The sequence below is a fragment of the Eretmochelys imbricata genome, chromosome 2, assembly GCF_965152235.1.
Source record: "Eretmochelys imbricata isolate rEreImb1 chromosome 2, rEreImb1.hap1, whole genome shotgun sequence".
Taxonomy (NCBI): domain Eukaryota; kingdom Metazoa; phylum Chordata; order Testudines; family Cheloniidae; genus Eretmochelys; species Eretmochelys imbricata.
In genome coordinates, this window is record NC_135573.1 from 74477705 (window position 1) to 74502055 (window position 24351).

The 24351-nt window shown below is 40.0% G+C and overlaps 1 protein-coding gene across 1 annotated transcript in view; it reads right to left on the reverse strand.

The window, feature by feature from the left end:
• Positions 1-24351, reverse strand: part of DTNA (dystrobrevin alpha) — a 129547-nt gene that overhangs the window by 91386 nt on the left and 13810 nt on the right. Inside the window, exon 3 of the mRNA XM_077809016.1 lies at positions 6506-6719. Within this exon, the coding sequence (XP_077665142.1) occupies positions 6506-6719 (214 nt within the window). The remainder of the gene's footprint in view (positions 1-6505; positions 6720-24351) is intronic.

The window sequence follows — 24351 nt, forward strand, 5'->3', positions numbered from 1 at the left end:
CAACTAGAGGGGATGCATTTTAGATTTGGTTTTGGTGAGCAGTGAGTACCTCATAGAAGAAATGGTTGTAGGGGACAACCTTGGCTCAAGTGACCATGAGCTAATTCAGTTCAAACTGAACGGAAGGATTAACAAAAATAAATCTGCAACTAGGGTTTTTGATTTCAAAAGGGCTGACTTTCAAAAATTAAGGAAATTAGTTAGGGAAGTGGATTGGACTGAAGAATTTATGGATCTAAAGGCAGAGGAGGCCTGGGATTACTTTAAATCCAAGCTGCAGAAGCTATTGGAAGCCTGCATCCCAAGAAAGGGGAAAAAATTCATAGGCAGGAGTTGCAGACCAAGCTGGATGAGCAAGCATCTCAGAGAGGGGATTAAGAAAAAGAAGAAGCATACAGGGAGTGGAAGATGGGAGGGATCAGCAAGGAAAGCTACCTTATTGAGGTCAGAACATGTAGGGATAAAGTGAGACAGGCTAAAAGTCAAATAGAGTTGGACCTTGCAAAGGGAATTAAAACCGATAGTAAAAGGTTCTATAGCCATAAAAGAAAAAAAGAAAAAAAGAAAAAAAGAAAAAAAGAAAAAAAGAAAAAAAGAAAAAAAGAAAAAAAGAAAAAAAGAAAAAAAGAAAAAAAGAAAAAAAGAAAAAAGTGGGATCACTAAGCACTGAGGATGGAGTGGAGGTCAAGTATAATCTAGGCATAGCCCAATATCTAAACAAATACTTTGCCGCAGTCTTTAATAAGGCTAATGAGGATCTTAGGGATAATGGTAGCATGACAAATGGGAATGAGGATATGGAGGTAAATATTACCATATCTGAGGTAGAAGCAAAACTCGAACAGCTTAATGGAACTAAATCGGGGGGGGGGGGGCAGATAATCTTAATCCAAGAATATTAAAGAAATTGGCACATGAAATTGCAAGCCCATTAGCAAGAATTTTTAATGAATCTGTAAACTCAGGGGTTGTACCATATGATTGGAGAATTGCTAACATACTTCCTATTTTTAAGAAAGGAAAAAGTGATCTGGGTAACTACAGGCCTCTTAGTTTGACATCTGTAGTATGCAAGGTCTTGGAAAAATTTTTGAAGGAGAAAGTAGTTAAGGATATAGAGGTCAATGATAAATGGGACAAAATACAACATGGTTTTACAAAAGGTAGATCGTGACAAACCAACCCGATCTCCTTCCTTGAGAAAGTAACAGATTTTTTACACAAAGGAAACGCAGTGAATCAAATTTACCTATATTTCAGTAAGGCGTTTGATAGCATGCCACATGGGGAATTAGTTAAATTGGAAAAGATGGGGATCAATATGAAAATTGAAAGGGGGATAAGGAATTGGTTAACAGGGAGACTACAGCTGGTCATACTGGAAGGTGAACTGTCAGGCTGGAGGGAGGTTACCAGTGGAGTTCCTCAGGGATCAGTTTTGGGACCAATCTTTTTATTACTGACCTCAGCACAAAAAGTGGGTGTGCGCTAATAAAGTTTGTGGATGATACAAAGCTGGGAGGTATTGCCAATTTAGAGAGAGACCGGGATATCACACAGGAATATTTGGATGACCTTGTAAACTGGAGTAATAGTAATAGGATGAAATTTAATAGTGAGAAGTGCAAGGTCATGCATTTAGGGATTAATGACAAGAATTTTAATTATAAGCTGGGTATGCATCAATCAGAAGTAACGGAGGAGGAAAAGGACCTTGGAGTATTGGTTGATCATAGGAGGACTATGAGCCGCCAATGTGATATGGCCGTGAAAAAAGCTAATGCGGTCTTGGGATGCATCAGGAGAGGTATTTCCAGTAGAGATAAGGAGGTTTTAGTACCGTTATACAAGGCACTGGTGAGACCTCACCTGGAATACTGTGTGCAGTTCTGGTCTCCCATGTTTAAGAAGGATGAATTCAAACTGGAACAGGTACAGAGAAAGGCTACTAGGATGATCCGAGGAATGGAAAACCTGTCTTATGAAAGGAGACTCAAGGAGCTTGGCTTGTTTAGTCTAACCAAAAGAAGGTTGAGGGGAGATATGATTGCTCTCTATAAATATATCAGAGGAATAAAAACCTGAGAGGAATTATTTAAGCTCAGTACCAATGTGGACACAAGAATAAATGGATATAAACTGGTCATTGGGAAGTTTAGACTTGAAATTAGATGAAGGTTTCTCACCACAGAGGAGTGAAGTTCTGGAATAGCCTTCCAAGGGAAGCAGTGGGGGCAAAAGACCTATCCGGCTTTAAGATTAGACTCGATAAGTTTATCGAGGAGATGGTACGATGGGATAACATGATTTTGGCAATTAATTGATCTTTAAATATTCATGATAAATAGGCCCAATGGCCTGTGATGGGATGTTAGATGGGGTGGGACCTGAGTTACTACAGAAAATTCTTTCCTGGGTATCTGGCTGGTGAATCTTGCCCATATGCTCAGGGTTTAGCTGATTGCCATATTTGGGGTCGGGAAGGAATTTTCTTCCAGGGCAGATTGGAAGAGGCCCTGGAAGTTTTTCGCCTTCCTCTGAGGTATGGGGCACGGGTCGCTTGCTAGAGGATTCTCTGCTCCTTGAAGTCTTTAAACCACGATTTGAGGACTTCAATAGCTCAGACACAGGTGAGAGGTTTTTCACAGGAGTGTGTGGGTGAGATTCTGTGGCCTGTGTTGTGCAGGAGGTCGGACTAGATGATCATAATGGTCCCTTCTGATTTTAAGATCTATGAATCTATGCTGCAAAAATTGCCACTTGCTTTTAAATTGTCAGAGTGGAGCAGAAGATCCTCTTTTTAATGCATAGGGGTACTGCCCTCTATGGCCAAAAATGAGTATGAGGCCAGGTTTCAGTCCAGGACTTGAGCCTGCAGCTCTCTGGCCAAGTATGAGAGTGGTACCAAAAGAGCTGCTTTGACACCTGTTAAACTATCCAGTTATATTTATGCTGAAATTGCCATAAAGAAAATAGAAGTCTAATGCATAGACCAAAAGAAAATAAACTACAGTAGTATCTTCTGAATGTTTTGAAATACAACAAATTTATCCCTTTAGAGGGGCACAAAAACTCTGATTTCATAGTTGACTAGACATGAAACAGGCTTTTAAACTATACTATCACTTCCAAGGGGAACAGAATTTCTTCAAAAAATTATGGGGGCTCTTAAAACCTTAATCATGACAGTGAACTCTGAATTGTCACAGTATATAATTAAGAGTTTCCTTTCTTAGAAATATTTCAGTAAGGAAATTAATTGCAATCAAGCTGAGCTCTTTCATTCAACTGAGCAATACGTACAATGACCAAATCTCTGAACTACACTTCTTGCAGGTCTTTCTTCTTTTTTAATGGTTAGCAGGACTAGATAACTTGCATTGATTGACAAAGCTGGAGAGAGTAAAGAATTTAACATTTTGCGACTCTGAATGGAAGGGCAAATGAGAAGCTGCTTTCAGGACAAGTATTGAGCTTCTCCACAGACTGACTAATTCTAGAAAAGACATTTGTTTAAAGAGAGGGGTGAAACCAAGCCCCTCCAATTATGTCCTGTATCTTTCATAGCCTGGAGACAAAAGCTTCCTTCCTAATACAGGTATCCCAAAGAGCATAACAAACTGCAGTCTCCATGTCAATGAAGACAGCATCCACATTTCAATATTGAGCAAGTGTGATAAGGACAGTTTGTAACATATTTCACACTATCAATCGAGAGCTCTTCAAGAACTATTGTACTGGATTAGACCAGCATTCCATGTAGTCTGATATCATATTTCTGACAATGGCCTACACTAAATGGTTGAGAGGTTTGAACTAGCCATCCTGTTGTGTAATAATGTACCACAGAGTGGTAGAAGGGCAGATATTTCTTCCTGACCCCAGCTGATCATCTTATGCCTTGAAGCAGATGCAACTGCCCAGTTTTCATGTGCAATCTCCTTTCTTAATTACATAAACAAATTAGGCATGCATTTGCACAGTATTTAGAAATCTGACCTCCTCATGCTGTTTTGAAACATACTAAGCTCTTCTATCACCTGACAGTGAGTTTCACACACTAACTATACACTGAATAGATTCAAATGTCCTTTTAATTTTGACTTTTAAATTTTACAGAATTCCCTCGTTATTGTATTAGGATTGATATATCTGTATTATTGTAGTTCCTCTTATTTTCCTCCTTTCCAAATGGAAGATCTCAGGAAACACTCAAAATCTTGGAAAAATTGGGATTCAGATTATTAGGGCACCCCCGAGGATGCACAAAATTGAATGTCTGAGTCGGTTATATATTAATGTAAATTTTAATTTAAAAAAGATTCAATCTCCCAAATTAATTGGAGACTGAGGACTGTAAAGTGCAAATCTCCCCTCTAAACAGACAGTAAGAGACAGCCCTGTAATCCTTAGTTAAGGAGAACAGGGTTACTAGGGGTTAAATTTGGGATTTCAATGTGATTGACATCTACTTTAAGTCTCCTTCACACTGCCAGAGCAGAGTACAGGGACCTCAGTGTAAATATGAATCCAGATCAGGTACTCTAATCTGGGGATGAGACATAGTCAAGGTTTTACCCAGCCTTACTGCCTTCTACTGGGTTTTACAGCATATATAAAAGCAGTACAATGTCTGTTTTTTCCAAACACATTGCACTGATTGTTTCTGTGCTTGGGCATTTATGGGAAAAACCCTGCCCCCTGTGTACTAGGACACAGGGCCTTCACCACAGCAGAACCATGTGGTTCTTCTAAACAGGCAGAAGCAGCAGGAGCAGAGATGTGAATCCCCTGCCTCAGAGCCCCGCCCCATGCTATACACTGCGTACTTGGGGCAGGAGTCTGATGGCTCTGCTGTTATGTGGATCCATGGGAGATTCCCTTGAGAAATGTGGGGCGGGGGGTATTGACATACTGATAGGTCCCACCTAGGGCATTCCAGATCAGAGGCAGAATCAGAGGCTGTGGAGCTGCTCTGAGGCTTGAGTCAGTAACCCCCAAGGTACTCCCTAGGTGTGGGTCAGAGCATATGAACATCTAATGTTTACAGGGAATGTAGAAACCTTTCAAATACATTCAGTGTCACCATTTAAGAACTGAGGAGTAAAAGCCTTCCCACCATTTCCCTTGTAAGGAATCCTGATATATGGCTGGTAGCTTTACTCCAGATCTGATGAGCTCCAAAACAAAAACACATCATCACTGGTCTCACTTTCACAGCCATCAACCTTTCCCTCTTTTTTACAGCAGGGGTGCAGCACCTACCAGCGCACATGTCCAAGTGCTTTCATTTTCTTTCCTTCCTGTTCTTGTCAAGTCACGAATTCAAGGCTTTTCATGAATTAAAATGCCCCGTTATGTGTTTTTACTGCCTTTAAAAAAAAAAAATCCTGAAGGCTACAGTTTCAGAACCTATTGACTTTTTTCCTCGGAGAGGGAAGGAGGGGATGCACAATACAGACACACTGTGCCTTTGCAGCTCTGTCATGTGAAACGACTGCCTTCCCTCCCCCCTCCCCCCGCAACTGTTACCATGGTGACTGAGCCATACCAGTTGATTTGGCTCTGAAAAGGTGCACAATACCAAACAAGAAGTCCATCAAGTATGTGTATGGAAGGAGGGGGGAAGATACTTATTTTAAGGCTTCTCAAACAATGTTTTCAGTTGGTGCATTTTCAAAATATAAATGGTAAAGAGGAAATCGGCAATTTGCATGTGTCAAACTAAATAGAGAATTCAAGCTATTCAGATGCTTTTAAGCATGGCAACAACATATTCATGTCTCTGCATTCAATAACCATAATATGTATCTATAATGTTAAGCTAAAAGAAAAGGAGGACTTGTGGTACCTTAAAGACTAACAAATTTATTTAAGCATAAGCTTTCGTGAGTTACAGCTCACTTCATCACATCACTTAACACATGTTAAGCTAGGAAATTCTCTCCATCTTGAGCTCACCCATAGTACACCGGTATTCTGACACATGGTCTAGGAAGTAACTGACAACATTAATTTTATTCCATCTCCTGATCCTTATCTTATTTCTGCCATGGTCTTATAACAGGCTGCATTACCAGGAATCAGAAAAATTGCTTGCAGCTGCAAGAACTTGCAGCAAAAATAAATAATGAGCCATTAACTTATGGCACTACCATAGAATCATTACAGTGATTTCAGTCTCTGATATTTCAATACGTAACAGTGCAAGATAAGAGTGGAGTCACTCTGCTCTGTCAGTAATTCTATTCCCACTTACCTGAGTAAGTCTGGAGTACCTCTGTGGAATACACCAGAATTATCTGGATATAAATTGAGCATAAATGAGACCAGAACCTAGCTCCTTTATGCTAGTTCCCCTTGCAATATTAGTTCTATTTAAACATTCGTTATTTGGGATAGAAATTTTAGTTTGTTATCTGTTTTTCAAAGTGACACAACAGACAAAATCCTTCCACTGATCAGGAAAAAGAGAAACATATATGGATAGTAGAGGGAAACTTACGGATCGAAGGCTGCTAGCAGGAAGTTGAGCAGTAAACTGATGGATTGCTCTACATTGATCTGGTGAGTTGTTGGCATCCGTTTGTTGAGCTGGTAAAAGATAGTTGAAAGCACAGCTTCCAGACGAGCCACATTCAATTCTATGTTTGGGTCCAAGTTGTTTAATGCATTTTCTCGCAATGCTTCTATAACATTCCAAATGTCCACCAGATGTACTACATACAATTTAAGAACAGTTGTCAGATACTCGCATTCACATATTGAAAAAAACAAAATTGACTCATGCGCTTGTACTTTGGCATAGTACACATAGTTCAGCGGATATTTTATGTATAAAAAACAATTTTTTCCCCATCTTTGGTATTTAAACCAATCAGGAGAAAAAGAGCAAGGAAAACACCATACCTGCTAATAAAATAATCATAAATAAAATATTATTTTGGTTGAAATGTCATCAGAAGTTGCGAGTTTGGCTCTAATTCAGGAAAAAAGCATTTCCCATTCAGGAAAACACTTAAGTGTGAATTTAAGTTCAATTAAGTCTACAGAAATTAAGCACACGCTTAAAATTAAGCGAGTGTTTTCCTGAATGATAACTTTATGGGTAGCAGCTTGAAAATTACTCTTATTAATTTACAGAGCTGGTGGGATTTTCAAAGGTTCCAAAGAAAGTTAAGTACTTATCTCACATTGACTTTCAAACTCACTCAGGCACTTTTGAAAATCCTGTTCAGTAACTTGTACCAGAGTCAAAGTGCTTTACAAAAACTGAATAAAAAGTATAATTGCATTTGGACAGATTAACTTATAGTTTTAAAAAGAAAAGGTACAGTTGTGTTCTTCAAATCATATTTCATTCTCTTAAATACATTTGCCAAGTGTTTTGTTAAATCTTCCCTTCTCTTTAGATTCCCTGCCCAATCTAAACTTCCTCACTCTGCCTTTTCACCAGGGTAGCTTAAAATGATCAAAATAAAATAAAATAAATACATAAATAAATAAATAAAACCCCAAAATTTAGTGACAGAGGGAAAACCTTGTATGTATCTTGATGTTACTAGTGTGACATCAGGTTCACTACAAGTCAAAATTTCCAGCGGTGGAGGATCATTCAATATGTTTTCAAAAACTGCTCTAGTTCAAAAATCTGGATTCATCTAAATCCTAATTCAAGGTAACGTTCCAGCTGTTCTTATCCTTTGTAGTATTTGTTTCTCAATGGTTACTATTTCATAAGATGCATACAGTAAAGGTACAAGGTTACAGTACAGATTTTTTCATTACAGTGATAAATGTTGCATTGTCTTTATATCTTACAACATATTGAGGTACATCTGCACCTTGGAAGAAATGCATATTATTATGGATAAAGACATCACCCTAATCCTCTTTAAATGGTCTGTAATTCTTTTTTATATGAGGGGATTTCTTTATTTCTAATCTTCTACAATAGCATCTATGGTGCTCTGCTCCCGTTTGCATGTGCTCTACTGCCAATGGACAGAGGGTAGAGAATGCAAACTTAGTGACAGCATAACCTCCTTGTATGTACTAGACAGACACTTTTCCTGCTCCACTTGCCATATGTTAGCAAAACACTGGGAAAGGTTGCATGATGTAATTCCATGGTCAGACCTAGTTGGTATCTTAGGTCTTTGTAACACAAGGAAAACCCCTATAAGTTCCCTTTTCAGCAGGTTAGATTTAGCATCCTCCTAGACTAGGCTAGGCCGACAGAACACACCGCCGGAAGTTCATTCCTTCTGATGCTCTTGCCACCTATCCTATTCTCCTATCCTCCAACTGGAAGAGGAGAGTGTCACTCCGGTAGAAGTTTGGAGTGGATCCCAAGTCTCCTTTATCTGGACCTCTCAACTGGCTTAACTCCTTTCAGCTGCAACTAGCCACCAAGATAAAGCCAACTTGTTTTAAAAGAAGCTTCCATCTCTTCAGATGACCAGCCACCCCTACATGCAGTTTGTCTCTGTGGAAGTAGTAAATCTAAATACAACTTTGAGGACACAACTAGTACTTAAATCCAGCTGCTAGAGTCAGGCTGGGGAAAGAAAGGGGGAGCCAGATGCTAGACCAGCTGAGGGTCAAGGAGATGGAACTATCCACAAGTTGGTTTTTTTTTTTTTTTTTTACACTCTGACCCAGTAATGGAGGGGGGCCAGACAGGCAATCGAAAGCAAGCTGCCAAATGATGGGACAGGTGGGCTTAGAATACACAAATTAGATGGCCTTAAGAAGGTAAGTGCAGACAAAAGGCAACAAAGTTAAGTGTGCAGTTTCAGCAGCAGTTCTAGACAAACCTAAACAAGAGGTCTGGTTTTCAGGTTGGTCCAGACCCCAGACCAACTGGATGGGCCAGCAGGCAATTCAACCAGACCAATCTGCATGGATCTTATACTGCAACTGAGCTTCAAGTAGTGCATTTTAGTGGTCAAAGTTAGCTGGTATATATAGGGCTGATGAGAAGGAGGGAAAGGGGGAACAACTGTACCAATGCTGAGGCCCCCCAAAGCTCAGCCCACCTCCCAAAATTGACTGTAATCCCTGTGTGAATAAAATGAAATGGGAGAGGTTGGGCCCCGCAGTGAACATGGTTTACCAGCGTCCAAAGCTTCTTGAAGGGTGTGGGTATATACTCAGTCCTACTTTTTGTTCAGTCAGTTGCTAAGACAAACAAGTTTGTTTGCATTTATAGGAGATAATGCTGCCTGTTTCTTGTTTACAAAGTCACCTGAAAGCGTGAACAGGCATTCGCATGGCACTTTTGTAGCGGACATTGCAAGGTCTTTACTTGCCAGATGTGTTAAACATTCATACACCACTACATGCTTTGATTTGTAAGCTCTAAAGTTTTACATTGTTTGGTTTTTGAGTGCAGTTATGTAAAAAAAAATTCTACAATTGTAAGTTGCATTTTCACAGTAAAGATATTGTACTATGGTACTTGTAGGAGGTGAATTGAAAAATACTATTTCTTTTATCCTTTTTACGGTGCAAATGTTTGTAATAAAAGTTATAAAGTGAGCACTGTACACTTTGTATTCTGTGTGGTAATTTAAATCAACATATTTGAAAATATAGAAAAACATCAAAGATATTTATTATAAATTTAAATTGGTATTCTATTATTGTTTAGCAGTGTGATTAAAACTGCAATTAATCATGAAACTTGAAATCAAACATCCCTGTGCAGTACAGTGCAAAGCATATGTACCATGCATTTTTCAGAGACCTTTCAAAAAGGCCTCATAAGTGGTGAACAGCATAGATAACCATCTAAACTAAATCATCCCTCATTTGACCAAATATGAAAAAAAAAAGTGTGTCATTTTGCCATCAATGGCCAAGCTATATGTTACCATTGTATCTTTGCTTTGTCATTTTTGGAGTCAATGACAAGCAAAATGTCACCATTAGAATTTGAGAGACAAATACTATTTTGTTAAATTAACTCTCACAGATTAAGAAATTTATAAATACCATCCTGGAGAGCTCCATATTCTAGTTGGTTCTTTTAAAGATAATTAATGGTTAGTGTAAAAAAAACTCATTAAACTATTAATTCAGTCTGATAGAGGTACTTGTGGCACCTTAGAGACTAACCAATTTATTTGAGCATGAGCTTTCGTGAGCTACAGCTCATCTGATGAAGTGAGCTGTAGCTCACGAAAGCTCATGCTCAAATAAATTGGTTAGTCTAAGGTGCCACAAGTACTCCTTTTCTTTTTGCGAATACAGACTAACACGGCTGTTACTCTGAAATCTGATAGAGGTGGGATTAAGCAGATGAACAACCTACTACTTGCTGCTGTTCACTTCCTCTGCAACTAGTCCAAGCACTATTTATCTTCATATTGTTTCAATTCTAGTAACTAACATACTCTGATGGATCCTAGAGGATCAAAAGCACGCACATTATAAAATACAATTCAAATACAATGCATGTTACCTCACAGATCCCCAGACTTGTCATGGCACAGTCTGGGAAGTGATTCTGCTAGTCTTCATCCATGCAAGTAGCCCAAATGAAGTTAATAAGACTACTTGTCTGAGTAAGGATTAGTAACATGGGACTCCAGGTTTCTAATTTTGTACTAATAAGAGCGTATGTCGCAGTCCACATTCTCAAATAATAATAATGATGCCACATAGATCTATCTAGATATAGATATCTGTATGACCAGAACTTTAAATATCTTACCCCTGGCCAGCTTTGATCTGACTGATAACTGCCTGTATTGTTTATTAATACAAATAATACTTGCATAAATAATTTATATTGTGGTAGGCACTGTACAGGAGAAACATATAGTAAACGACAGTCCCTGCCTCAAAGAGCTTAATCTAAACCTCAACAGATAACAGGTGATGAAGCAAATAAGTGGGAAGTTGGGACAGGAAAATGGGGGAACAAAAATAATAGGATGTATTAGCATAAAATAGAAGTGGGCACAATTTATAGCCAAATCAGCAGCAATAACCACAATTTGCCACCTTCTACTCCATTTCAGCTAGCAGCTGTTTTCAAGTCATCTAGCAAAACTACTGGTGATTAGGTATTTGTGGTGATGAGCAATTTGAACAAAAAGGATTCACCGAACAGGAAAAAGAAAACCGAATCAGATATTAGGCAACAAGACACTAGCCTAGCATGAGTATTTTGGATTCATGATTCAAAGACAGAGTAACTCTGAAACACCAAATACTGTGCCCGATTACAGAAGCACATTTAATTTTATTTAGCACTTCTTATATTCAGGTAACCCTGTGTACTATAGAAGGTGACAGAATTTAGACCAAAATTCTCTGCTAGTCTAAACTGGCATGGTTCCATGGAAGCCAGTGGTGCAGAATCAATTTATGTCTGCAGAAAATTTCACACTAAAATTCAGACACTGGTAATGCAGTGAACATGTAGGTAAAATGTGACAGCTGCATTTACTATTAGCCATTTGAACATATTTAACTATGAGGCGGAGGATGCTGAATCAATTTGAAAAGGGTATTCTGTTTCCCCACATATCAAGTAGTATATGGATGCCCCAGTTACTTTATATCTCATCCTTCTATTTTCACTCTTTTCAGGCCACTTTTTACTTCTCTCAACACTTTGTTATAATAAAATCTACACACCGAAATAAAGTAAATACAAGATGATGGAAATAGGTCTTTAATTCAGTCAACAGCTTAATTTCTGTATCGTTTAGAGGAAAATTGTAATTCTTCACATTATAAATACACGAACCAATTCTGTTGGTTATGATCTTCCTTCCAGTCTTCAGCTGTCTTTATTCTCAATGAGTTGGAAATCCTCATATTTTTAATTCAGTGTTCTAGTGGACTGATTATTTTCTGTTAGGTATTTAAAAAAATACCTTTAGAAAACACCCCAACATATGAAAGAAGTGAGAGAGAGAGAGAGAGAGAGAGAGAGAGAGAGAGAGAGAGAGAGAGATGGACTGAAACAACTCTCATTCATATTCAAAATAAATAAAGTGTTATTTACACAGAGAAATGACATTCTTTTCTATCACAGTTTCTTTAGAACTCTAGTGTGCCCAGGAGATATAATCTTAGATACATCACAAATTTGAAGGGAAGCAGATTACCTCAAGTATCACCTGTCAATAAAAGTCTGCTACCTGCAAGTAAAATAAAAAAAAGTTTAAAAATAATTGGTGTCTTTAAGACTTTTGAACATGAAATGGATTTGCTCGCTCTGAATTCCTAATCCTTTTTTTGCATTCTATCTGAAATTATGAGCTCTACTAAATGAATTTGGAGAGGGAGATTTTACATTTAATCAGTGATGGGAAGTGACCGAAACAGGGGCTTAATAATCAATTAAAATTTACTTAACATACACTAGGCCTAACTAAATGTAAATTAAACACAAACTGTCAATAGTAGAGAGAAATCTTACTCCACAGATTTCTGCTTGTGTCTTTAGAAACAGGAACCACTTTTAAATAAATATTAAAATTACTTCCAAAACCAACAAATATATATTTAATGAAAGCAATTCAGCAAAGCACTTAAGCACATGCTTAAGTTTAAGCATAAGTTTATGTGAGTAGTCCCATTTGAAGTCAATGGACCTTTAACGTATGCAAAATATTTTCATGTGGGTTTCATTGAATGTGAAAACACTTCATGTTTCTCATGTTTAGCAAAACTTTAAAATATTACAAAATGGGTTAAGAGTATTCTTCTTTTAGAGCAGACTATGGAACCTATCACATATCAGAGCACTGGAACACAGCATCATCAGCGTGACCAAGCCGTGTCAAGCAAATCCAAGCCAAGGCACCAGACTCACAACATTGCTGGTCCTCTCTTCTTCCTGCTAACAGCTTCACAATAGTGCACGCAACTAGATGCGGTTTCCAGCTACAGCACATTTGTTCATCACCAGGCTGCTCTTCCCATCAATCTGATAAAGCACCTAAACTGAAAATACTATCTCAGTATTTTACCAGCAAGTAAACCAACCAGCCAGATGCAATGGTACATAACTTCTTCCATGCCATGACCTAATGACAATCTCAAATCCTGTGCCAAGATGTTTATATTATATTCTAGTGTATCATACTATTAAAAAAAACCACAACTTTTTAGTAGAAAGGAATCAGTACTAAACACTTTCATTGCAACAGTGCACATGTATACTGTGCTCAGCTTCCCCCTTATGCTACACGCACTTAAAGAAAGGACACAGGGCCTGATCCAAAGCCCACTGAAGTCAATGGAAAGACTTCCATTGACTTCAGTGGGAGTTGTATCAGGCCCATATAGAACCTTTATGATGACCAAGCACTCAACCTACATTTCCTTTGATCCCCCAGAACCTCAGAGGCACCCCTTTGTTTCAGTTAGCTTTCTCAGCATGGCTTCCTCTTTTCCTGCTTCTGGAGAGTCGTATTTTTTCCAATGTTGTGAAGTGCATATTCAGTAGGAAGCTAGGGAAATGCAGTTCAGATCAACCTGCCCACTCTAACTGTGACACTCTAGAAGGAGAGCACCTTAATATTTACTTTCCATCCATTATAAAGTAATGCTTTTTAAACAGAGTCACTCAATCAATCCATATTTATTCAAATGTTTGAGAGGTCCCATTCTGATAAGCAACCAGTGGAGAAGATGGTTATCCGACTTAGCCAAATCTTTGATCTTCTGTGATGGGGTATACACCGCACTGGATAACAAGGGGTTAAGGAGGGGTTCAGGGCACAGCCAGCTCCACCGTGCCCCGCACCACACTGCACAGACTTGAGGAGGAGCAGAGTAGCTCACTTGTTGGAAGACCAGGGAAGAGAACAGACCTTCAGCTCCTGAGGAAAGAGCCAAGAAAGGCAGGAGCTCCCAGATAACCACTGACTGAAGGCCCCTCCCTGAGGGAAGGGAGGGCCAGCTCCTGATGCATCCTGAGAGGGAATCATTCCCCTCTCTCTCCTACTAATTCAGTTTATTTGCATTAATTCCCTTTGCTTTTTGTTCGCAGACTATCCCAGAAGGGAAGAGACTTCAAAGTGACCTGGTTGGAGGGCCAGGTCACAGGAAGAGGCAGGCCATGGCAGAGGGGGAGCTGCCATTGGCAGGAGACATCCAGCAGAGAAAGAGAGCTGCTACACCATGCCTGGCCAGGAGGAGGTGCCAAAGGTGATTCGACCCCTTCACTCCTCCCTTCCCAGGTCCCAAGAGACTTCCTCCTAACCTAATGCCTATATCCCTCCTACTTTGCCTGGCATGGACTAACAGCTATTTTATTGGATTTTAACTATGGATTAGTTATAATCACAGGAGCACAATGCATAAACTCAGTCTGCAGAAGGCATTTATCAACTCAGGCTCTGGTTATTACTGAGTTAATAGGAGCACCATTAAGTTATTAATGCACTGAAATTTTTTTTTTTTCTTACTTTTGCATCACCCTGGCCCACTGTGGCTTAGGAAGGAATACACTGCCGCAGTAAATCCTCTCTTTTATGCCATAAAAGCTCCTTTTCCTCCCTGCCATTCTTTCCTGAAAATGAGAATTTTTGTCACTCAAAGTTATTTGAAAACTGAAGGGAGGTGATGGGAAAGGCACTTACTGGACTTTCCCACCATCAGCACCAATGTCTGTCAATTTTTCAAAAGGTTGCGTTGAGGAAGCAGTTGTCACTTGCTCCTCAACCAAAGACTAGGAAAATGGTCATTCCTTTTCTCTTTTAAATGGAAACAGACCAACCATCATTAAACCATAGATTCAAAAGCTGAACAAAGCAAAACGTTCTATAAAATAAACTAACACTATGATCACAATGAAGTCAGAACTCAGTTACAATATAGTTGCCTACTGACTTGGTAACACCAAGGTTAAAATCTGTAGTGTAAATAGATCAAACTACCAAAACTGGGCTGAAGATTTGGACAAGCTCCTTCTTTGTTTATAAAACTACAGTACAATACATGCAATAACAGAGCTACTGAGTAAGTATTTCATAGCTATACATTTAGCAAATACCCATAAAATAGCAAATAGATGGAGACAAAGACACTGATATATTATGTCCTATTATTATTATTATTATTATTGATATACCACCATGACACTAATTCATTTATTAAAATGAGAAATGGGAACACTGAGCGCACAAGAAATCCAGGATCAGCCTTTTATATGAGGAGGTGGTTTCCTTTAAAAAAAAAATGTATTTTGAAAACAATATCTGGAAAAATACAATACAAGGGAATTCGGTCTTGGAATTCAGGTGTATTTTGTCACCTTGTAATGTAAAACAGTTCTCTCACTTCCCTTAAAACATATTGTATGTAGGTGAATACCACATCTGTGGTTCAAACAGCAACATTGTAGCCTTTTATAATTTTTAAACAAACACACAATGTATTATAGGGAAAGTTCACATACAGCTCAAAAGGTGGGGGCCAGGGAAGAGAGAGAGAGGAGGAGGTGTCCACACAGTATCAAACAGTGATGTAATAATTGAACTTTGAATGAGGAAGTTCCTTTTCACTGCAATAGCTTCCCTTGATGATAGAAACTGAATTAAGGGGACTTAAATATATATTTTCTGACAAAATTTTTAAAAAAGGAACCTCCAATTTTAGAAGGAATGCTAAAAGATCAAGCTAAGTTGAAAGACTGCAGTAGCTTGAACTTGATACTAGGACATTTCAGAAGAAAGCCACACATTTTAACTGTCTGGCATAGCCATTGGATTCAGTGTAATGATCTTGATGCAGAAGTAATTCAGGAAGATAAGCAGGACGTTGGGCATAAAAACCTTACTTTAACAGTGATAACCACTAGATGGCACCATGCATATTTTAGTACAGGTGGCATGTATCTGCTATCAGATTTTTAACTGTATGTTGGCATTACGTCAGGCAGACGAACACAAATCAAACATTGTGGATTTCTGCTGCTCCCTCCTGAAGATAGCCTGGTCTGTGTATTTACTTGAACAAACACAGTAAGCTCAGAGATTTGGCAGTGTGAGTAGCTTATGAAGGATAATGCCCAGGACAACCTATGAAGAGCAAATAGCAGATATTTTTTATGTTGGCTTCAATATCGTTATCATGGTGAGAAAACCTTTTACAGAGTTATCTGTATGCTTTTTTCAAAAGTTAGGCCTGGAGAACACCACACTTTCCTCTTTTGTGGAACTTTAAGATTTTTGATGTCCGAGAAAAATACAGGAAAATATCTAATATACTAGGCCCAAATCATTGTTGACCTGCATGCTGTGCAGCCATTTATACCAGTACAAAATGAGTGCAGGGTATGTAAAATGCAGCCAAAGCAGAATGTTAGTATTTTGCACTGATGTGAACAGTGTTGCCAACTCTTGAGATTTTTATTGTGAGTCCCAGGATAGTTGGTGTTTTTCTTAAAGCACCATCTCTTGGAATGCTCTGATTCTGTGGGGATCTCAATTTTCATTTTAAAAAAAGTTTCCAGCCCGTATGGCTGCAGAGAAAAGCTTGAAAATGTTCACATGAGTGTGCACTAGCGGGTCAGAAATCAAAGGGCAATTAAAACAAAATGCAAAATGTATTATACTTTAAAAATCTCATGATTGTTTAGCAGATTTCATGATTAGGGAAGGGGCCTGACTCATGATTTTTTAACATTAAGGGTTGGCAGTGCTGTAAACAACTGCACAAGGGGCAGAACAATGATGAATTGGGCCCAAATATTCATTGTTTATTTTACAATGTAATATAATTTCTATGGATTCACTTAGATGGCTGGAATTCTTAAACTGATCCAATTATTTTTGCTTTCCTGATAGAATTTGTCCTATCAAGATTTCACTTAATTTTTAAATAACTTAAAAAATATTTAACCTGAACTTATGCTTGGGAAAGCTGCCAAACAGACAGTCCTGATGACTGAATTTCTCTGTTTATCCACAGTACAGACACAGCACGGAGTGACAGTGTAAGCTTTCCCCTTCTTTTTCTACTAATATTGCTCAATCCAGAGACACTACTTTTAGGGCCAATCATTAGTAGGAAAATTTGTAGTGTGTAACTACAGTAACCTAGTGTCAACCTGTGATGTATAGTCACTACATTGGTGTAAAGTGGGGCATACACCAATGTAACTTACCTTGGTATAGGTACACTGGTGAACATTTTTCTGACATACATAGGGCCCTAGAGGCGAGATTCTCTAAGCCCATTTAATCCTTGGCTGAGATTGGCAACTAGAATGCTAGTTACTGCTATAGTCAGTGGTATAGGCTTTGTGATATGGGAACACAACTATCCTTTTCTCTGCTTTAAGCTTGCAGTTTAAAGGAGTCACTGTCTCATTAAAGCAAACTGTACAATACATTTTACTAAAACCCTATTTTGATGTCACATACTCTTTCTATATTTGCTTTCCCATCACTGCCACTTTCCAAGGTACATGTCTCAAAAATAACTTTATGTTCCATTTAGCTTCTTCCCCTAGCTGATATATTTGGCAACACCAAAACCCAGTGCTACCACACAGTCCTCTCCATTTCAGCATATTGTGATGTCAGTCATTGAATTGCTGCATCACCGAATGGACAGGGCATTAGGAACAGTCTGAGGAAAGGAGAGAAGCTTCAACTGACACACAATACCTCAACAATCTGCAACCATGTAAAGAATCAGTATAAAATAGAAAAGTGACAAATAGATGGAGGTTAGGTAAAGTATTACATATTTACACTTTGCCTGAGTGTGACAGAAGCTCTTTAATGATGTTGCCAGAATCCCTAGATAGCATAAGATTCTTGATACACATGGTTGCTTATCTGTCATCCTTTATTTTACACATGCAAGATTAAGAATTCCTGAAAAGCCAAGACAAAAGGTGGTTTCAAAAAAGAAGAAAACTTTAGATTTGATGGAGACAAAATGAAAAGTGAAAAATGAAGCCAGGGAAAGAACAAAAGCTTCAGAGGAGATACGGTATGATTCTAGATTCTACTCCTTTCTTAAGAAATTGAACACAATCTTTTCAAAGTATACATTAAGACCCTGATTCTTCTCTTACTTACCTCCCTTTTAAACCAGGGTAACTCCAGTGACATCAACTGGGTTACTCCTAGTTGTAAATCAGTATAAAAATAGATTATAATAAGGCTCTATATCCAGATCATGAACAAAGGCCATGTCTACACTTAAACTGCTGTCATTGCACCACTGTTAAGCTTCAGTGTAAACACTCAATACAGCGATGGGAGGGGTTCTTCTGTCACCATAGTAGGTAATCCACCACCCCTAGAAGCAATAACTAGTGATGTCTACACTGGGGGTTAGGTTGGCTTAACTAGATTACTCAGGAGTGTGGATTTATCACACCCCTGAATGACCTAGCTGGGTCACCTTAACTTTTTACTGTAGACTTGACCTTAGAAAATGCTTAAAGTGTACAGGTTTTTTGTTGCAATTATCCACATTTTAAACAATATTAAGGACCATATTCTACTCTCAGTTACAGCTCTGGAACACCACTGTAGCCAACATTGGGTCATGGCTGTAACTCAGTCAAAATGTAAGATTTTTATTAATGACCTAGAGAAAAACAAAATTGCTGATAAAGTTCACAGATGACACAAAAATTAGGGGAGTGGTAAGTAATGAAGAGGACAGGTCACTGATTCAGGTTATTTGGATCACTTGGTAAACGGGGTGCAAGCAAACAGTATGCTGTTTAATACATGTAAATGTATACGCCTAGGGAACAAAGACTGTAGGCCATAATTACCGGATGGGTGACTATCATGTGAATCAGTGACCACGAAAAACATCTGGGGGTCCTGGTGGATAATCAGTTGAACATGTGCTCCTAGTGTCAGGCTCTGGGTTCAAGGCAGTCATGCCTGGTGGTTAGAGCAGTAGTAAGAACAGGTACAAGGATCGAAGCCAGCTTTAGAGTTGGGACCAGGACGGGGGCAGCATTGAAACTGAGGTCAGAGTCTGTAGACAAGCCAAATCAGGATTCCAAATACAGGCCAAGGCTGAAGCAGGGTGGGAGTGAATCTGAGAGGCTGGGTGGTCAGAAGGTGAATGCAGGGCTGGAGGGTCAGGGTCAGAGTAGTGCATGGGCATGGGCTGAAGTGGGCTGGAACTAGGCTTGGGGAAGGCTGGGGCAGGAACAGGAACTTGATCAAGGGCAGGCTGGAAGCCTAGGGATTCAGTAACACTGTGAGGCAGCTGGAGGGTTCCTGGCCCAGTAGTGCTGTTGCACGGACTAACTTGTCGCTTTAGAGGGGTCAGTGAAACACCTGTGCCAGGAGGTCAGCTGACACAGGCCCTGCCCAGAGATAGGCTGCTGCAGCATGCCTGAATATGAGTCACTGCAGGCTCTATGGAGGGTGAATCATGGCAGCGGAGTGAACAGCCCTGGACTGGCTGTGGGTTTGCTTCACATGTAGTGTGATGCTGTGGTGAAAAGGATTAATGTGATCCTTGGGATGCATAAACAGGGGAATCTAGAGTAGGCACAGAGAGGATATTTTAGCTCTGTATTTGGCACTGGTGAGATCGCTGCTGGAATACTGTGTCCAGTTCTGGTGTCTACAATTTAAGAAGGATGTTGATAAATTGAAGAGGGTTCAGAGAAGAGCCACAAGAATGATTAAAGGATTAGAAAACATGCCATATAGTGATAAGCTAAATACGGGGGGGTTGGGGTGCGGGAGGGAGCGTGGGGTGCAGGAATGAGCTCAGCGCAAAGGATTAGGGCACAGGAGGGGTGCGGGGTATATGGGGGGCTCAGGGAAAGGGTTGGGGTGCAGGAGGGGTGCGAGGTGCAGGCAGGGAGTTGGGAGGGCGGGGTGCAGGAGGGGTTTGGGTTCCCGCCCCGCGCCACTTACCTAAAGCGGCTCAGGGGTGGCAGTGGTGTGCACCGGGGCCAAGGCAGTTTCCCTGCATGCCTGCCCTGGCCCCACGCTGCGCCGCTCCGGGAAGCGGCCAGAACCACGTCCCTGCACAGCTCCTGGGGGGGATAGGGCTCTAGGCGCTGCCCTTGCCACGCCTTCAGGTACCTCCCCTGAAGCTCCCATTGGCCGCGGTTCCCCGTTCCCGGCCAATGGAAGCTGCGTGGAGTGGTGCCTGGAGGCAAGGGCAATGCATGAAGCCCTCTGCCTCCCCCTGGGACCCCAGGGACATGGCGCTGGCCGCTTCTGAGAGCGGCGCAGGGCCCGCAGCACCATGGGGGGCAATCCCACGGACAGGATCCAAAGCTCACCCCTGGTATAGAAGCAAGAATAGAGAAGAGATACAAGGGGAGAGCCCAGTTTATGCTACAGTGCAATGGACTACCAGGCAAAGGAGTGGTAGTAAGGACACAACTGTTAAGGAGAGGATATAGCTGAAGCAGAAATGCATGGAATCAAGAGTGCAAAGGGAGGGACAGTGAGCAAAGGTGCAGAATGAGAATTGCAGAGAATGCAGAACTGTTGATAAAGTGAACATCACAGTGTGTGTATACTTTCATGCTGTCTTTAGTGTTTAAGTATTTTTAAAACAAATACTACAGAAAAACAGGAATAATTCCCCTCCCCGCTCCTTGTTTGAAGTATTCAAGGGGATTGAAAGGTAATGATAGGCAATGGGATATATGGAACCTTTCATTTCTGGGTATCTACTTCAAATCATGTCAGGTCACATGACAGCTGTTGAGACACCTCAGTTCAGGAAATGATCTGACTGTCCCATTTTAATTCCTACATCACAAAAACAACCACAAAGTAGCACAGTGCTTTTGGCAGTTTCAGCAGAGAGGGCAAGAAACAGGTGAGAACAGACTGAACTATGTTCGAACTACAAGAAATCACATCAAGCCTGGCCTGAGGCACCCTTAGAGGGGCATAGTGAGGAGAAAACTTGAACTGCTACTGTTTGTCTCACACTTGTGCCTAAATTATGACTTCAGCAGGACTGCCAGTTCAGCCACTGGTCACTGTAAGTGAAAGATTAAAAGAAGAAGGGTTTCTGCAACTCTCCAGGACACTATTTAAGACCTGATTTTCAGAGGTGCTGATCACTCTTGGCTTCCACTGAAGTCAACTGGATTTGGGGGTGGTCAGTACAGCTGAAAAATCAATCCCTAAACAAATCAACCTTTTGAAGATCTACATTTCACTTCCACACCTCCTTTCGAGGGATAAAATGAACCCAATGATCAGGTAAGCAACGCATCACTATTCCTGAGGTGTGACAGTTCCATCGCTGGCCATTAAAAGAAAACACTCAACATTTACCCACAGTAGCATCCGATACACCACTGTTCTCTCCTATTCCACTGTGTGGTAACTATGGATAAATGTTGAGTTTTTAGTGGCACCCTCTCTGTAAGAATTTCAGACACACATTACTCACCAGCTGTTATGCTATCAAACATAACCATATTCATGAACTTTTATAAAGACAGATTTTTTTAAGACACTTTGGAATAGTTTCAGGATATTGTGCTGCCAGTGAATAACTTCTGGATGTAAATCTCCATGAAGTATTTGGCTGCAGTGAATGTGCTAAAATAAATCCTCATGAACTTTTGATTAAAAAAATTGAGCATGTGCACAATCTATACACCCCTTTCTCCCCCCCACCCTCCACCCCACTCCAAAAGACTAGAAACTCACAAGGCTCTAGGCTGTCTTAGGGAGCATTAGGTCCCTGACTAAATAGCTGGAAAAAATGAGAGCACCTGAAAGCACTAAGTTGGGAATAGTTTAGAACTTCACAGATGTCAGCTCTCATAATTTTATTGTAAGTCTCCTGATATTTCAAATTCTTCTTAAAGTCTCATCTCTTGGTGTCATGTGAATGTGAGAGAATCTGGCATTTCTTTAAAAAAAGAAAGAAAACAAACCCCTGGAGTTTCTAACCATCATGGTTACAAAGAAAGGTTCGAAAATGTGACTTAAGCATACCACACAGGCTCACAAAAGACCCAAAATGTTTTGCTTTGTTTTTACATTTCATGATTTTTAAGTGAATCTCATTATTTTTAGAGGCCTGACTCACAATTTTTCAAAGAATTTGGGTTGGCAACACTGATTCAGGATTCAGACTAGACTCCCCGGAAAAAGTTTTAAATTCCAACAAGGTAGACCTTTTGGGTTTCTCATGGGAGGTACACTGTATACCTGCAGTTTACTTTCTCTGTTGGTATAGATGTCTCTTACTCAAAGAGTAAGACCCTGCAGCGAGTGGTCCTACCTGCTCAATACACACATATTACAGCTCCCAGGGCATTTTGTTAAAAATGAAGTGTTTAGTCCAAAGAGAAGGGTTTTTGCTCATAGTAGAAGGCAGGCATGAGAGACAGTGCTCTGGAGTTCTAGCTGTTGGTGGAGGAGGATCTCATGACAGGCTGCCCTGAAGCCTGTTGCAATGAGTCTCAACCTGCCAAGGTCCACATGGGATGCAATACATGACAGACTCATAATGAGGGACAAAAAATTGTTATTCATTCAGGAAACTTAAAGTGCTGCAGGATTCATTTTTTTTATGGATATCTCGATAATCATAGTTTCTTGCTCCTTTATTTCCATGGTAAATATCTTTAACCAGAACAATGATGGGGGAACCAAATTTGTGTGGAATGCAGGTATCAGCAGAAGTAAAATGAGAGGCATTTAAGAGTTATAGCTGGCTACACATTACACAGCAAGCCTGACTTGCACGTTTGCACAAACAGCATCACATGTTTGATACCCAAATTGTCAATTTCTAGCGCTGGCTTGATAATATCAGGTTGAGCACAGTTTGCTATAATGCCAGACTGAGAATCATGGCACGGAGTGAGAAACATCTGAAATTGGTATGTTTATAGGCAATTATATTTCAATTCCAGATACGGAATTATTATACATTAGGAGGGTGAGTCATTAGCCTAACTTAAACCAAACTTAAAATGGCAGGCCAGATCAAAAGGGGACCAAAAGCAAGCTGATTTGACTACGTGCCTCTTAGGGGTAACTGTTTGAACTCAGTGAAAGGAAGAGGAAAAGAGGTATTAGTGTAGAAGCATGGAAATTAGCAAGGTCACCATCACAGTCACTGGCAGCAGCTCCATCCATATGAAAACAGTTGTACTATGCTTCGGAGCAGACAAAGCAGAAAAAAAAACAAAACTGAAAACCCAAGGTGGGGGATTTAAAAATCAGAGAAATGAGCTCCCTATTTGTCTACTTTAATTAAGCCCCATATTACAATAATCAGCATGGCTTTAAATTCAAGGCTTTCAACTGCCAATAGTTTATTCTGATCTAGGGAAATCAGCAGCATTTGCTTTTTCTGCAGGCATCGAATAATCTCTCAACATGCTGAGCAAAGTCCATCAAGGATGGCAACAGCTTGCCAGCTGTACAGTCCTGTATTGCTCAGTTATGTTTAATTGTATAATGGTTTATTATGATATGTTACGTTCCACTGCTTCTGCCTCTGTGGCCCAGAGGGAATGTGCGAGAGAACATGATATTTCATCTCAGGGTGCTTTTCTGGATAAACTAATCACTTTTTAATACATGCAACAAAAACAAATATTAAAACACACTCTATAAAGATATCCCAGTATCAACCAAACTAAACAAAGACAATGTACGTTCACACCCTGTCAATTTCAGTGCTGGAGAACGCGCCATACATTTAGCAGTGGTGGTTAGTCACTTGTCCTCCCCAGTTTTGGGAGTCTCAGCACTTTTCTAGAGACAAAGTTATGGCTAAAATACTAGCTGCAACTCACACTTGATAAGGCAGAAGTTATCCTGATGTCGTAGTGGGGAACATTTAGCGGTCTGGGTGGAACACTGTCTTTGCTCTCTTTTGAGGGTGTGTGTATCTTGAGTTCAGCTGAATCCTCTGCTGCTCCTAGACTCTTCCATAGCAGCAATGGCCCACAATGGCTTCCAAATTCTGGCAATCTCATAATACTTACCCACACTTTTGCATCTCTACTCTTGACTCTGGTAGTGAGTGTTACTTACTTTAAGCCCACCCATAAACTGCAGTGAGTGAGGAATTCAGTTGACCACCTCTTGAATGGCATAGGCTGCCGTATGTAACGCTTTGCTCAAGCTTCTTCACTGGCTTTCTGTTTGCTGCCAGGTGAAGTTCAATTAAATTAAAAGCCTGGAATAATCTGGGACTTTATTACTATAGATCACATCTTTATCTTGAGATGTTTGATTGAGAAAGGGCTAGCCATCCAGAGAAGATTAGTCTTGAACATCATAGATTTCACCAAAGCTTTTGACTGCATTCACAATGTCGCTGTGGAACATCTTACAACAATATGGGCTTCCTAGAAAGAGACAGTGTCACTAGTCAAGA